Genomic DNA, 12,876 nt, shown 5'->3' with positions numbered 1-12,876 from the left:
GGGGCAGCGCGTGCGCCGCGAGCGCGCGGTTGCGTAACGGGAGGGACGTTCTGGAAGGTTCTGGGCCGGCGCTTCAGTCGCTGGCGGGCGGCGGCAGCGGGCGGAGGCGGCAGCGAGCTCTGGTTCCGTCGCGATTCTATCGCCCTTGTGTCGCCCTTTTGTCGCCCTTTTGTCGCCGATCGCGGCTGGCGCAGCGGGCCCGGCGCTATGGGGGTGACGCACGAAGCGGGGCTCTCCCCTCAGGACCCGTGTGGGGGCAGCCCGGCGGGCTGGAGCCGGTGAGGCGCCGGGACGGGCCGAGCGCGGAGGGGGGGGCCGTGGATCGCTCGCGGCTGGGTTTTTATTGGTTTTTAATGGATTTTATTGGTTGTGTTGCAGCAGCGCCCAGGTGCCTCAGGGGAACCAGCGTGGGGCGTGCCCGGCGGCGCCCAGCGGTGAGTGAGGGGCGCTGAGGGCTCGGGGAGCGGGGCCGGGGCCGGGGCCGTGCCCTCAGGATCGGGATCGGGGCCGTGCCCCCGTGGATGGATCGGGCTGGGGCTGGGGCCGTGCCCTCAGGATCGGGCTGGGGCTGGGGCCGTGCCCCCGTGGATCGGGTTCGGGATCGGGGCCGTGCCCTCAGGATCGGGGCCGGGGCCGGGGCCGTGTCCCCGGGGATGGATCGGGATCGGGGCCGGGGCCGTGCCCCCGTGGATGGATCGGGGCCGGGGCCGGGGCCGTGCCCCCATGGCCGGGCCGGGCGGGGCCGGCGGCGCTCGGGGATTCTGTTCCCGTCCCAGCCGGGTGACCTTGGGCTGCCCTAGAGGGGTGATAGTGAAACTTTACCTGGAGCGGCAGTGACAGAAATGCGTCTGACAGCTGTCCCGCAAGCTCAATTCCACATTTCAGTGGAATTTATTGGATTTACTGCCTAACCTCGCTGTGCACTGAGCGCTAAATAGAAATTCCGTGTCAAAGCGAGCTTCCCTAAACTATAAACTGGTTACGTAACTCAGGGTTGAAGTGTTGTGGTAAGATCCTTACCCCGAGTAACCTTTGTAGCCATGAAATGGCTGCCAGTCCGGGCACAGCCATTTTCATTATTAATTATTAATCTAGAGCCATAAGGAGTGCCGTGCTGTGTGAATCACCAGCCGTGTTTTGCACTGTTCATGTTCAATATTGTTAACAGCAGCCTGTTGCATGCACTGCTGGGGTGTGTGTGTACACGGATTTTGTGACACATACAGGGCAGATGTTAGCTGCTTTGTGTTTACAAATACTTTTATTTTTACCTTGTTGCAGTAAAAACCTTTGTGTAACTGTAGCAGCAAACTGCTCCATTTGTACTGAGCTGGAAGGAAAATGGGTATTTTGTATCACAGATACTATAGGCTGTATCCAGGCTAGATGGGAGATAAAATACCTTGAAAATTCTTTTCGAGAATGTCAGGATTTTCCACCTTAAAACCCAGACAGACTTCTCTCCAATACTCTACACAGAACCACTCATGGTTTAAACTGAAGCCTTTCTTTTGTCAATACAAGCCTGCGATTCAGTTTGTGATTGATTGCAGGAGAGGGAATTGCAGGGCTGGAAGATGGGTTTTGTTACTGGGATGGTTACTGGGGCTGTTACTGGGATTGTTGTACTGGAGGATGGCTGGTTGTTACCGGGGTTGTTGTTGTTGTTGTTGCTGGAGGATGCCTGGGGGTTTTTGGGGTTGTTGTTGTTGTTGCTGGAGGATGTCTGGGGGTTTTTGGGGTTGTTGTTGTTGTTGCTGGAGGATGCCTGGGGGTTTTTGGGGTTGTTGTTGTTGTTGCTGGAGGATGCCTGGGGGTTTTTGGGCTGTCCAGCTCTCCCTGGCCGTGCTGCCTGTGTCACATAGGGACGCTGGGATCTGATGGATTTGGATCCTTGGCTCTGAGAACGGCTGGGCTGTGCTGTAGGGAGAGGGATCCCAAGGAAAAGGAGCTGCAGGAGCTGAGTTTAGGGAGCAGCTCCGTGCCCGGCCGCCTCCAGGGCAGGCTCAGCGCAGCTCCAGGCCGATATCCCTTTGGGATGAGAGCTGCGATCCCGTTTTTAGGGCTGGGATGAGGGCTGGGATGTTGGTGCCGTCGGTGCTGAAGCTGCCGTGTCCTCCCGCAGGAACAGAGACCGGGCACTGCCGGGCGGCGGCCAAAGGCGAGGCGGGCGCTGAGGGCTGTGCCCGGAGCACGGGCGGTGTGACGGATTGCATGGACGGGCTGAGCCTGGGCTCGCCCCGGCACACAGACTCCCCGGGCCGCTCGGGCCGCTCCTCCAGCCGCTCCTCCAGCCGCTCATCGCGCAGCTCCAGCTCCAGCAGCTCCTCCAGCCGCTCCTCCCGCAGCTGGAGCCGCTCCCGTTCCCGCTCCCGTTCCCGTTCCCGAGCGCGGCGCTCCCGCCGCTGCTCCCGCTCCTACTCGCGCTCCCGTTCTCGCTCCCGCGGCTACCGGCGCTACCGGCGGCACTACCGGCCCCGGCACTACCGGCCCCGCTCCCGCCGGGCCCGCTCCCGTTCGCGCTCCCGGGGCTGCTACCGGCGCTCGTACTCGCGGAGCCGCTCGCGCTCCCGCGGCCGCCGCTACTACGGCTTCGGCAGGACCATCTACCCCGAGGCGTACCGCGGCTGGAGGAGCCGCTCCCGGTCCCGCAGCCGCTCCCGCAGCCGCTCCCCGCTGCACCTCAGCGACAAGGGTGAGGGGGCAATGGGGAGTGGGGCTGTGGGTGTGGGGTGGGCTCGGTTTGGGGGTTCTGGGTGGGATGGGCTCGGTTTGGGGGTTCTATATGGGGTGGATTTGGTTTGGGGGTTCTGTTTTTGTGGGTTTGGTTTGGGGGTTCTGTTTTTGTGGGATGGGCTCGGTTTGAGCTGGGCACATTCTCCTCTGCTTGCTTGGTTTGTAAACACAAGTGAAAGAAGAGCTTGGTGTGGTTCATCAATGTGTTTATCATTATTATTTGACAGAGCATTATTACTTATGAGAACTTTATAACTTAATATTATTTATCAGAACATTATTTTTGTTAGAAAATTATCACTTATTATTGATCATAACATTATTATTTATTACTGTTATTGATCAGAAAATATTATCATTCATTATTACGATTAGAACATTATCATTTAATTATCAGAACATTATTATTTATTATTATTGATCAGAACATTATAATTCTTCATTATTATCAGACCATTATTATTTTTTATTATCAGAACACTATTATTTTTTATTATCAGAACATTATTATTTAGTATGATCAGAACATTATTATTTATTATTATTGATCAGAACATTATAATTCATTATTATTATCAGAACATTACTATTTATTTATCAGAACATTACTGCCCCAGGGACAGGCTGTGATGAGATCAGTCCCAGCTGATTCTTGCAGAACCTGCAGGTTTTAGGTTTGGATTTTAATGTAACACAAAACACTTTTTTTTTTTTTTTCATTCCATCCCCTTCCAGACAAGAGGGAACTGCTGGAAATTGCAAAAGCCAATGCTGCCAAAGCTCTGGGGACAGACAACATTGTCCTGCCAGCCAGCCTGAAGCTCCCTGCTCCTGCCAGGGAGGTGAAAAGTGAGAAGCAGGAGCGGGAGGAGGCCCGGGAGCCAGCTGAGGTAGGTGTGGATTCTCCCTGCACAGGTAACACCTCCTACACTTGTCTGCATGGCTGTGGTTGTGCTCTGCAGTTCAGACTCTTGAACAAAAGCTTCTCCAGAAGCTTTGCCTTAAGCTGGAAGCAGAGGGGCCCAGTGTGAGGTGTTGGATCCCTGGTGTCCAGCACAGGAGACTTGTTCCTTTGGCTTGTTCTCCTCATGGGACATTTCCCATGAATTCTCTGATTTGTGCCTTCTAAACCCAGGAGTCTCCTTGCCAAACCTAGTAAATAGTGTGGGGTTATTTTTTTTAAGGTTAAATCTTTCTGCCTTTTTTAACTGTTAAAAGTTTTTCATGTGCAACAAACTGTTTCCCAGAAATCCCATACCCAAGCACACAATGCATTTTACATACTTTATTTCTGTCTTATAGAAATCATGACTATGGTTCCAGACATGAGGAAGAAAATCTGGTGGTAATTAAGGGACTTTGTGGGCTGTAGCTGCTGTGAATTGAAGGGAGGGAGAAACTGGAGCAGCTTCAAGTTGAATTTTAGTTTGGTTCTGTCGTGGTTTGTTACCCTGAGCCAGTAAATCCAAACCTGTGGGGCTCAGGTGCTGCTGCTGGAAAGGGAAGTGAATTTGCTGAGGGTTTGACACAAATGCTCCAGGCACCCCTTTCATAAACATATGCAATATATTGCAGATTGAGAGAGTACAGAAGAAGAGGCCTGCACCCCTTGCAGATAAGTTGATTGTTGTTCTCCAAAGCTGTGCAGGATGGGTGTGCAGAGCTGCTGCCACTCAGTGTCACTGCCCTGGGCTCTCAGCCTGTGCTGTGCCCTGCTCTGAGCTGTCCATCCCCTGGGACTGGCACAGCCCTGCCCAGGAGCTGCCTGCCCTGCTGGGCTCAGCCCTGCTGTGGCTTTTGGCCACCTCAGAGTGAACATTGAGAGCCTCACACAAAGCTGGGCCTGCCCTGGCTCAGGGATCCCCCTAAGCTGTGTCTGCTCTTCTTTAGCAACCTGGGAGTGCAGCTGAGGACGTGAGCAGGGCTGCCATGGAGAGAGCAACAATCCAGAGGAGCATTTCCTTCAGCCCTAATGTGAGTGATGGAATCCCAGCACTGAGCCCTCCTGCCTCAAATCCTCCTCCCAAATCCTCCTCCCAAATCCTCCTCCCAAATCCCCATTAATGATGACAGCGAAAGGAATTCAGTGTTTGATCATGATTCTCTGTAGAGCACTCTAAACTCACCTCAGCAGTGTCTTTGAAATAATTGTTTACCCTCAACCTCAACAATGTAATTATTTTAAAACAGCTTCTCTCAAGTTGCATGTTTCAGTAATGCAAACTTTGGGTTCAGGGATTTCTCCTGTGTTGAGTGCATGTGATTGATCCCAGTATAAGCATCAGAGAGAAAACATTTATCTGATTTATACACTCAGCACAGATAAACCCTTTGGTTTTAGCACCTTTTCTTACAGGAAATTTCTCTTTTTTCATTTTTTTTTTCCAGAACACAATGGCCAAGCCTGCCCTGCAGAAGCCAGTGAGCCATGCTGTGGTTAAGGAACCTGTGGTTTCTCCAGCCAGGGAGGATGACAGGAAGGGAAGCCCCTATGGGCAGTGGGTTCCTGTCAAGAAGGAGGAGAAGAAAACATTCCTGAACTTCTCACCCAAAAGCTCCCTGTTCAGGGCACGCTGAGGGAGGCACTGCCAGCACCTCACACCCCTCAGCAGAGATGGAGAGTTCTGATGGGCTGGAAGATTTGTTAATACTGAGTATTTATTTTGAAGTCTTAATTTTTGGAATCTTAGGTTTCTCTTTCAGATAGAGAGCACAGATCCAGAAGGCACAGATGGGAATCTTGTGTATATTTGTAAATATTTTGTATTGCTTTATTGGACTAGACCTTGCAGGTGGGTAACTTTTTTCTAAACCATAGATGAGTAGCTGTTCTTTGAACACCTGGATTTACATTGTGTAACTGTTTACTTAAGTGAATAAAGTTTAGTTTTGCACTGTCAGGTGTTAGGCCTGTGCTCATTGCTGGGCTTGCCCTGCCCTCCCCAGTGGATTCTGCCTCCTTCAGGGCCTTTCCCTCCCCTGGAAGGGGGATTGTGGCACCTTGGATCTTCCTTCCCCTGTCCCTTGGATGCTGAACTCGAGTTCAGCAGGACTGGTTTGGTTTGGTTTGGTTTGGTTTGAAATCAGCTTCCCTGGGAGGCAGGAAGGAAAAAGGGCCAGGACTTCCAGAGCTCTGCTCCAGGACTTCAGGAGGACAAAAAAACCTGGGTTTTGTATAAATAAATTATCAGTAAAATAAACTGAATTCAACCACTCGACTCTGGAAGTTTCTTTAAGAAAGTCTTGAGTTTATCCTATGAGGGGAGTGAGGCTGGAAAGCTGCACTGCCAGGGGAGAATTCCACTTTGGAATGATTGTCAGGAGAGAATTCCACCTTGGAATTGGTGCCAGGGGGGAATTCCACCCTTGGAATTGGTGCCAGGGGGGAATTCCACCCTTGGAATTGCTGCCAGGGGGGAATTCCACCTTGGAATTGGTGCCAGAGGGGAATTCCACCTTGGAATTGCTGCCTTGCTGTGGGAATGTGACTGCTGGCAAACAAAGCTGAGAACAGACACCAACTCCCAAATGAGAGCAAAGTTTATTTAAAGCAGGAAGGGCAGAACCTGGCTGTTCTGTTTACAGCAAATTATGCAAATGACCTCTAGCACACTGAACATGCTGAGCCCAGAGAGCAACAGCTCCAATCCACTTCTGATCAAAGTTAAATAATAAAAATTGTCTGAAAATGACAACAGAGGAGCCAGGAGAGCTCTGTCCCAGGCAGGCCCCTCACTGTGCCCTGCTTGTCTTCAGGGCCTTGTCCTGCAGAAATTTCTTTAGCAGATATTTACATAATCAATTCTGGTGAAAATCAGCAGTTTGAACTGAATATAGCCAATGAATATTTCTATGTTTGATTTTAAAAAGGGAGGGAAAAAAGCCCCAGGCTCACACAGCTGTTCCCCTCTCCAGGTTCTGTTTGATCTCAGCTGTGTATTTCCCATAGAACCTCTCAGCTTTCTGGTTGAACTTGGCGTTCCTCTCGTTGATGTAATCGATGTCGGCGTCGTCGTTGTAGGGGCGCCTGCGGCTGTAGCGCTCCCTCTTCTCGATCCTGGGGGGAGCAGGGGCTGAGCCTGGGGCTGCAGCACCCCCACCCTGCCCTGCACCCCCTGCCCAGCCCAGCCCTGCCCTCCCTGTGCCCCTCACTCACTGTTTCTCCAGGTCTGCCACCATCCTGTCCACGCCGTCCTTGGAGGGCACGTGGGTGCCGTGCAGGAGGCTGTCTGAGGTGGGGTACAGAGCTTCCCCACTGCAGGGACACAGGGGACACTCGCCATCAGCAGGGGCTTCTGATACCCTCAAGGGATTTCTGACACCCAAAAAGGATTTCTGACACTCCAACAGAGATTTCTGACACCCCACAAAGGATTTCTGACACTCACAAGGGATTTCTGATACCCAGTAGGGATTTCTGACACCCCCAAGGGATTTCTGACACCCCACAAAGGATTTCTGACACCCACAAGGGATTTCTGACACCCACAAGGGATTTCTGATACCCTCGAGGGATTTCTCACACCCCACAAGGGTTAGAGCCCACCCAGTGCCACCAGCCAGTGCTGAGCCCTCAGAGAGAATTCTGAGGGAATTCAGAGGGAACCCAGGATGAACTGAGCACTCACTACTGCTCCTTGAGCTTCTCATACTGCTCCAGGTCGGGTTTGATCTGCCGGGTCAGCCGCTGGTACTGGCGCAGCTGCGCCGCCGCGTAGTCTGGGGACAGCAAAAGATTTTATTTTATATTATTTATATTTACAGATTTCACAGCACTGCCTTCTGCAGTCAGGCACTGGCTTCTGCAAATTATTCTTCACCCCTAAAACTTTTGACATGGTACAATCTTTAATTCATTTTACGCACTGGATTTTTCAAGTTATTCTTGACCCCTAAGATTTTTGATATGTTTTTTAAATTAATTTTAATTTTTAATTCCTTTTAACTGCTTTTTGGTATAGTATAATCTGTCAGCACCATACAGCTTACATATATAAAGAGTGTGATAAAAATATCTTAGGGCTTAGCCCAATATTAAAACTTTGTCATGTTAAAATGCTTTTATTTGTGTAACTAACTCAGACAATGATGTGGAATATTCAATGTATAACTCTCATTTAACCCATGCACTGTACAAATGGAAAAGGAAATTGTTTTAAGCTAAAGGAGCTTCTGGCAGATGTTGTCCCTTTTATCCCTTATTAAACTTTTAATTAAAAATTTAAATAGTGAGCCCTGCTTCTCACATCTGCACCAGAACTGGGACAAACCATGGCTCTGATCTCACTTTTCACCCCAAACACAACAGAGGAGTTCCTCAGAACAGTTACCTGAGAACCCCAGGTCGGGATTTTTCTTCTTCTTCTTCCTCTCCCACCTCTCAGCATCCTCAGCGCTGATCTCCAGCAGCTTCACCCTCTCATAGTCCTCACCCCTGGCTGCACATTCCTGCACAGAGAATTCCCAATCCCAATAAAAACCCCACATTCCTGCAGGGCACAGAGAATTCCCAATTCTATAAAATCCCACATTCCTGCAGGGCACAGAGAATTCCCAATTCTATAAAATCCCACATTCCTGCAGGGCACAGAGATTTCCCCAATTCAAATAAAAACCCAATTCCTGCAGGGCACAGAGAATTCCCAATCCCAATAAAAACCCCACATTCCTGCAGGGCACAGAGAATTCCCAATCTAAATAAAAACCCCACATTCCTGCAGGGAATTCCCAATCCCAATAAAAACCCCCCATTCCTGCAGGGCACAGAGAATTCCCAATTCTATAAAATCCCACATTCCTGCAGGGCGCAGAGAATTCCCAATCTAAACAAAAACCCAATTCCTGCAGGGCACAGAGAATTCCCAATCCCAATAAAAACCCCCCATTCCTGCAGGGCACAGAGAATTCCCAATCCCATCAAACCCCACATTCCTGCAGGGCACAGAGAATTCCCAATCCAAATAAAAACCCCACATTCCTGCAGGACACAGAGAATTCCCAATCCCAATAAAAACCCCACATTCCTGCAGGGCACAGAGAATTCCCAATCCAAATAAAACCTCACATTCCTGCAGGGAATTCCCAATCCCAATAAAAACCCCCCATTCCTGCAGGGCACAGAGAATTCCCAATCCAAATAAAACCTCACATTCCTGCAGGGAATTCCCAATCCCAATAAAAACCCCCCATTCCTGCAGGGCACAGAGAATTCCCCAATCCAAATAAAAACCCCACATTCCTGCAGGGCACAGAGAATTCCCAGGTACTGAAGCACTCAGGAGTTTCTGAGCACACCCGGATTTGGGGGGGACATTTCTGCAAAGCTTGAGGAGTTTTTTACCTTCTTCTTCTCCTGCACCTGCAGCTCCCACTCCAGCCGAGCTTTTTTCGCTTCCCAGTTCGGGGGCAGTTTCAGCCTTTTGTCCTCCTCCACCACCTCCTGGCTGTTCAGCTTGCACGCCTCGTACTGGAAGCACACAGGGCAGCGCTCGAGCACCGGGAGAGAGAAACCCCGAACCCCCGGGGGCACAGAACCAAAATAAACAACCCCAGAGCAACCCCAGAGCAATCCTGGGGCTCTGGACACCTCCCAGCACAACCACGTCCCGCTCCCGTCCCCGTACCCGCTTCATGTGGAGCTCCCGGAACCGGCGCAGCCGCTCCTCCCGCCTCTGCTCCGCCGCCGCCGCCGCGGCCGGGCCGGGCTCTGCCGCCTCCTCCACCTCCTCCTCCTCCTCCTCCTCGCTCTGCAAAGACCCGCACTGAGCCGGGAGCCCCGCGAGGGATCCCGGACCCCCGCCCCGTCCGGTCGCGTCCCGGCCTCACCCCAACATCATCTTCGGGCACCCCCAAACTGCTGAGGGCCGACACCGCCGCCGCCATCGCGCAACGCCCGCACTTCCGCTTTCCGGTGTACAAAAACTTCCTGTTCCGTCACTTCCGCTTCCTGCGTTTCTGCTTCCGGTACGTCTGCTTCCGGCGCTTCCGACTCCCTGCTTCCGGCACTTCCGACTCCCAGCTTCCGGCGCCTCCGACTTCCGGTGCTTTCTACTTCCGGCGCTTCTGCTTCCGGCATTTCCGACTCCCGGCTTCCGGCGCGTCCTGCCGGGCGCCCCCCAGCGGGCGGGAGGTGCTGCCGCCGCCCCCGCTGCATCCTGAATTCTCCCGAAATCCGGGAGGGGAAAAAAAAAAAAAAAAATAAATCCCTCAGGTGTCCCAAAACAAAGGCAAAGTCAGAGCTTCCCAAGGTTTTGTCGCAACTTCTGTGGCATTACTGCAGAGCCTGGGCTGTCCCAGCCTTCAATGGAGATTTATTACAATTTTTTATCTCTGTGTAAAACCTTTCTGTGCGCACAGCAGAGAACGAGGGCTCGGGGTTTTTGGTTTCCTGGCCAGAGAAGCTCCCCAAGCCCATTTGGGTGGGGAATTGTGAGGCTGAGCTGTTTTATCCTGAGCTGAGGCTCCAGCAGAGGGAATCACAGCCCCAGCCATGAGCAAACCTCGGCTCCGCTTCTGCTGGGGGATTAAAAACACCGAGAGGAACCGCTGATATTGTCCCTTCTGTCCCTGCATCCATCCCTGCAGCCTTTCCTGCAATCCCTGCATGCAGGTCCAAGCTGTGGCACTGCACACTCAAAATATGGAATTGCACACCCAAAACAAGGAATTACACACCCAAAACATGAAATCCCACACCCAAACCAAGGAATTATACACTCAGAACATGGAATTACACACCCAAAACATGGAATTACACACCCAGAATATGGAATCCCACACCCCAAACAAGGAATTTCACACCCAAAACAAGGAATTTCACTCCCAAAACATGGAATTACACACCCAGAATATGGAATTACACACCCAGAATATGGAATTACACACCCAGAATATGGAATTATGGAATTACACATCCAAACATGAATTGCACACCCTAAACATGAAATTGCACACTCAAAACATGGAATTATGCACTCAAAATATGGAATTGCACACTCAAAATATGGAATCACATACCCAGAACATGGAATTGCACACTCAAAACATGATATCACACACCCAGAATATGGAATCCCACACCCCAAACAAGGAATTTCACACCCAAAACATGGAATTACACACCCAAAATATGGAGTTATGGAATTACACACTCAAAATATGGAATTGCACACCCAAAACATGACATCACACACCCAAAATATGGAATTACACACCCAAACCATGGAATTATGCACTCAAAATATGAAATTACACACCCAAAATATGGAATTATGGAATTACACATCTAAATATGAATTACACACCTAAAACATGGAATTACACACTCAAAACATGGAATTATGCACTCAAAGCATGGAATCCCACACCCAAAACATGGAATTGCACACCCAGAATATGGAATTGCACGCCCCAAACAAGGAATTTTACACCCAAAACATGGAATTACACACCCAAAATATGGAGTTATGGAATTACACATCCAAACATGAATTGCACACCCAAAATATGGAATTACACACTCAAAACGTGGAATTATGCACTCAAAATATGGAATTACACACCCAAAACATGAAATCACACACCCAGAACATGGAATTACACACCCAAAACACGGAATTATGCACTCAAAACATGGAATTACACACTCAAAACATGGAATTGCACACTCAAAACATGGAATTTCACACCCAAAATATGGAATTATGCACTCAAATAATGGAATCCCACACCCAAAACATGGAATTTCACACCCAAAATATGGAATTGCACACTCAAAACATGGAATTTCACACCCAAACCATGAAATCCCAGACCCAAAGCCCAGCCCTGCACACCCAGCCCCTTCCAGAGGGGAATCCAGCCCAGATGAGTCAGTTCCTCCGAGCCCCTGTCCCACATGGAACTGGAATTTTTCCTTTCATTTGGGCGCTGCAGGGGAGGCAGAGCTGGAGCAGACAATGGAGGGGGAGCAGAGAAACACAAACATTCAAAACCCTGAAAATCCATTCATGGCAGTGGCAGCCCCAGCTCTGGGCACTGGGATTGGGGAATTTGGGACAATTCCCTGCTGTGCCCAACGTGACAAAAATAATCTCTGTAAAAATAGGGGAGGAAAAAAGCAAAAAATTTGGGAAACTGGGAAAAAAAATGAGGAAAAAAGCAGAAAAATGGCTGGGGGGACACTGGGCACCTGCAGCAGTGATGCCTTGAGAGGCTGAATTAAGGAATAAAGTAGGGATGTATTAAAAATATTTAGAAGTGTTTATTAAAAATCCTTTAAAGGATTGGGCAGGAGAGCCTGGCTGAGGTTACACCCAAGATGAGTCAGGAGTTTTCACACTTTTACAAGTTTTGGTCCATTTACACATTGGGATTCTCTGTCCAATTCCAGCTCCAGGTTATGGAATCCCATTCTTCTCAATTTGCTGATTTTTGCACTTTTTGGGCCCAAAGCTGCAGCAGTGTCCTCTATTCTGGGGCTGGAAAAGAATTTTTGTTGTGCCTGAGCTGGGAGGAGAACTCAACATGAACTTTATGTGAAGTTCAGAGTGATAAAGAAATATAAAATCTGAAAATTAAGGATTTGAGATGTGGGAATGGCACCAAGGGATCAGAGAATCCAGAATTATTTGGGATGGGAGAACCTTCCAGAATAATTTGGGATGGAAGAACCTTCAAACCCATCCCCACCTTCCCCTGGACACTCCCAGCTCCACCTGCTCTGTGCTCACAGAGGATTTATCCCTGATAAATCTGCATCTTTTAGTTTAAAACTCTTTTTTTTTGGGGATTCCTGGGGGGATCTCAGAGCTGGGGGTGAATCTGCACTGGGGGGTTCCCACTGGGCTGGGACTGGGACCAGTGGGACACTGGGATCAGGATCCCTGGGGAGCTCAAGGAGAGCAAAACTGGGCCTGAACCTTGCACAGGACATGAGAAAATTGTAATAACAACAATAATCCAGCAAAAAATGGGGGTGTGAAGTGTTGGGGAATTAATTTGGGATGGATCTCGTTGTGTGTGGGGTGTTGGGAGGGAGGGGAAATGTGAGCAGAGTTTGGTTTTTAGGGTTTTTTGTGTGCCAGGCCGGTTCCTCTCCATCACAAGCTCCTGTTTGTGTCCTCCTGGGTTGCAATTCCA

The 12,876-nt window shown here is 50.1% G+C and overlaps 2 protein-coding genes across 2 annotated transcripts; one reads left to right on the top strand and one right to left on the bottom strand.

Moving 5' to 3' along the window:
• The first annotated feature begins 31 nt into the window (after positions 1–31).
• On the top strand, positions 32–5,636 carry RSRP1 (arginine and serine rich protein 1). Its single transcript, XM_033080839.1, has 6 exons — positions 32–278; positions 379–434; positions 2,126–2,695; positions 3,472–3,626; positions 4,627–4,710; positions 5,125–5,636. The coding sequence occupies exons 1-6, from the start codon at positions 208–210 to the stop codon at positions 5,311–5,313; spliced, it is 1,125 nt and encodes a 374-aa protein (XP_032936730.1). The 5' UTR covers positions 32–207; the 3' UTR covers positions 5,314–5,636.
• A 622-nt stretch (positions 5,637–6,258) lies between these two features.
• Positions 6,259–9,645, bottom strand: SYF2 (SYF2 pre-mRNA splicing factor). Its single transcript, XM_033080840.1, has 7 exons — positions 9,562–9,645; positions 9,360–9,482; positions 9,077–9,202; positions 8,067–8,184; positions 7,365–7,455; positions 6,893–6,991; positions 6,259–6,793 (listed from the first exon to the last, which is right to left on the bottom strand). Exons 1-7 carry the CDS (start codon positions 9,616–9,618, stop codon positions 6,628–6,630), a joined length of 780 nt encoding a protein of 259 aa, XP_032936731.1. The 5' UTR covers positions 9,619–9,645; the 3' UTR covers positions 6,259–6,627.
• Between the last annotated feature and the right edge of the window lie 3,231 nt (positions 9,646–12,876).

The sequence above is a fragment of the Catharus ustulatus genome, chromosome 26 (assembly GCF_009819885.2).
Source record: "Catharus ustulatus isolate bCatUst1 chromosome 26, bCatUst1.pri.v2, whole genome shotgun sequence".
In the NCBI taxonomy this organism is placed as follows: Eukaryota; Metazoa; Chordata; class Aves; order Passeriformes; family Turdidae; genus Catharus; species Catharus ustulatus.
This window is presented reverse-complemented; position numbering and strand designations above follow the sequence as displayed.

What these genes read in the sequence shown, in the direction of transcription:
- RSRP1 (XM_033080839.1), top strand. Translation starts at nt 208, where the DNA reads ATGGGGGTGACGCACGAAGCGGGGCTCTCCCCTCAGGACCCGTGTGGG. An exon ending in AGCCCGGCGGGCTGGAGCCG is followed by an intron (nt 279 to 378) that starts GTGAGGCGCCGG and finishes GTTGTGTTGCAG; the next exon opens with CAGCGCCCAGGTGCCTCAGG. An exon ending in GCTGCACCTCAGCGACAAGG is followed by an intron (nt 2,696 to 3,471) that starts GTGAGGGGGCAA and finishes ATCCCCTTCCAG; the next exon opens with ACAAGAGGGAACTGCTGGAA.
- SYF2 (XM_033080840.1), bottom strand. Translation starts at nt 9,618, where the DNA reads ATGGCGGCGGCGGTGTCGGCCCTCAGCAGTTTGGGGGTGCCCGAAGAT. An exon ending in TGCCCGAAGATGATGTTGGG is followed by an intron (nt 9,483 to 9,561) that starts GTGAGGCCGGGA and finishes GGGTCTTTGCAG; the next exon opens with AGCGAGGAGGAGGAGGAGGA. An exon ending in GGGAGCTCCACATGAAGCGG is followed by an intron (nt 9,203 to 9,359) that starts GTACGGGGACGG and finishes GTGTGCTTCCAG; the next exon opens with TACGAGGCGTGCAAGCTGAA.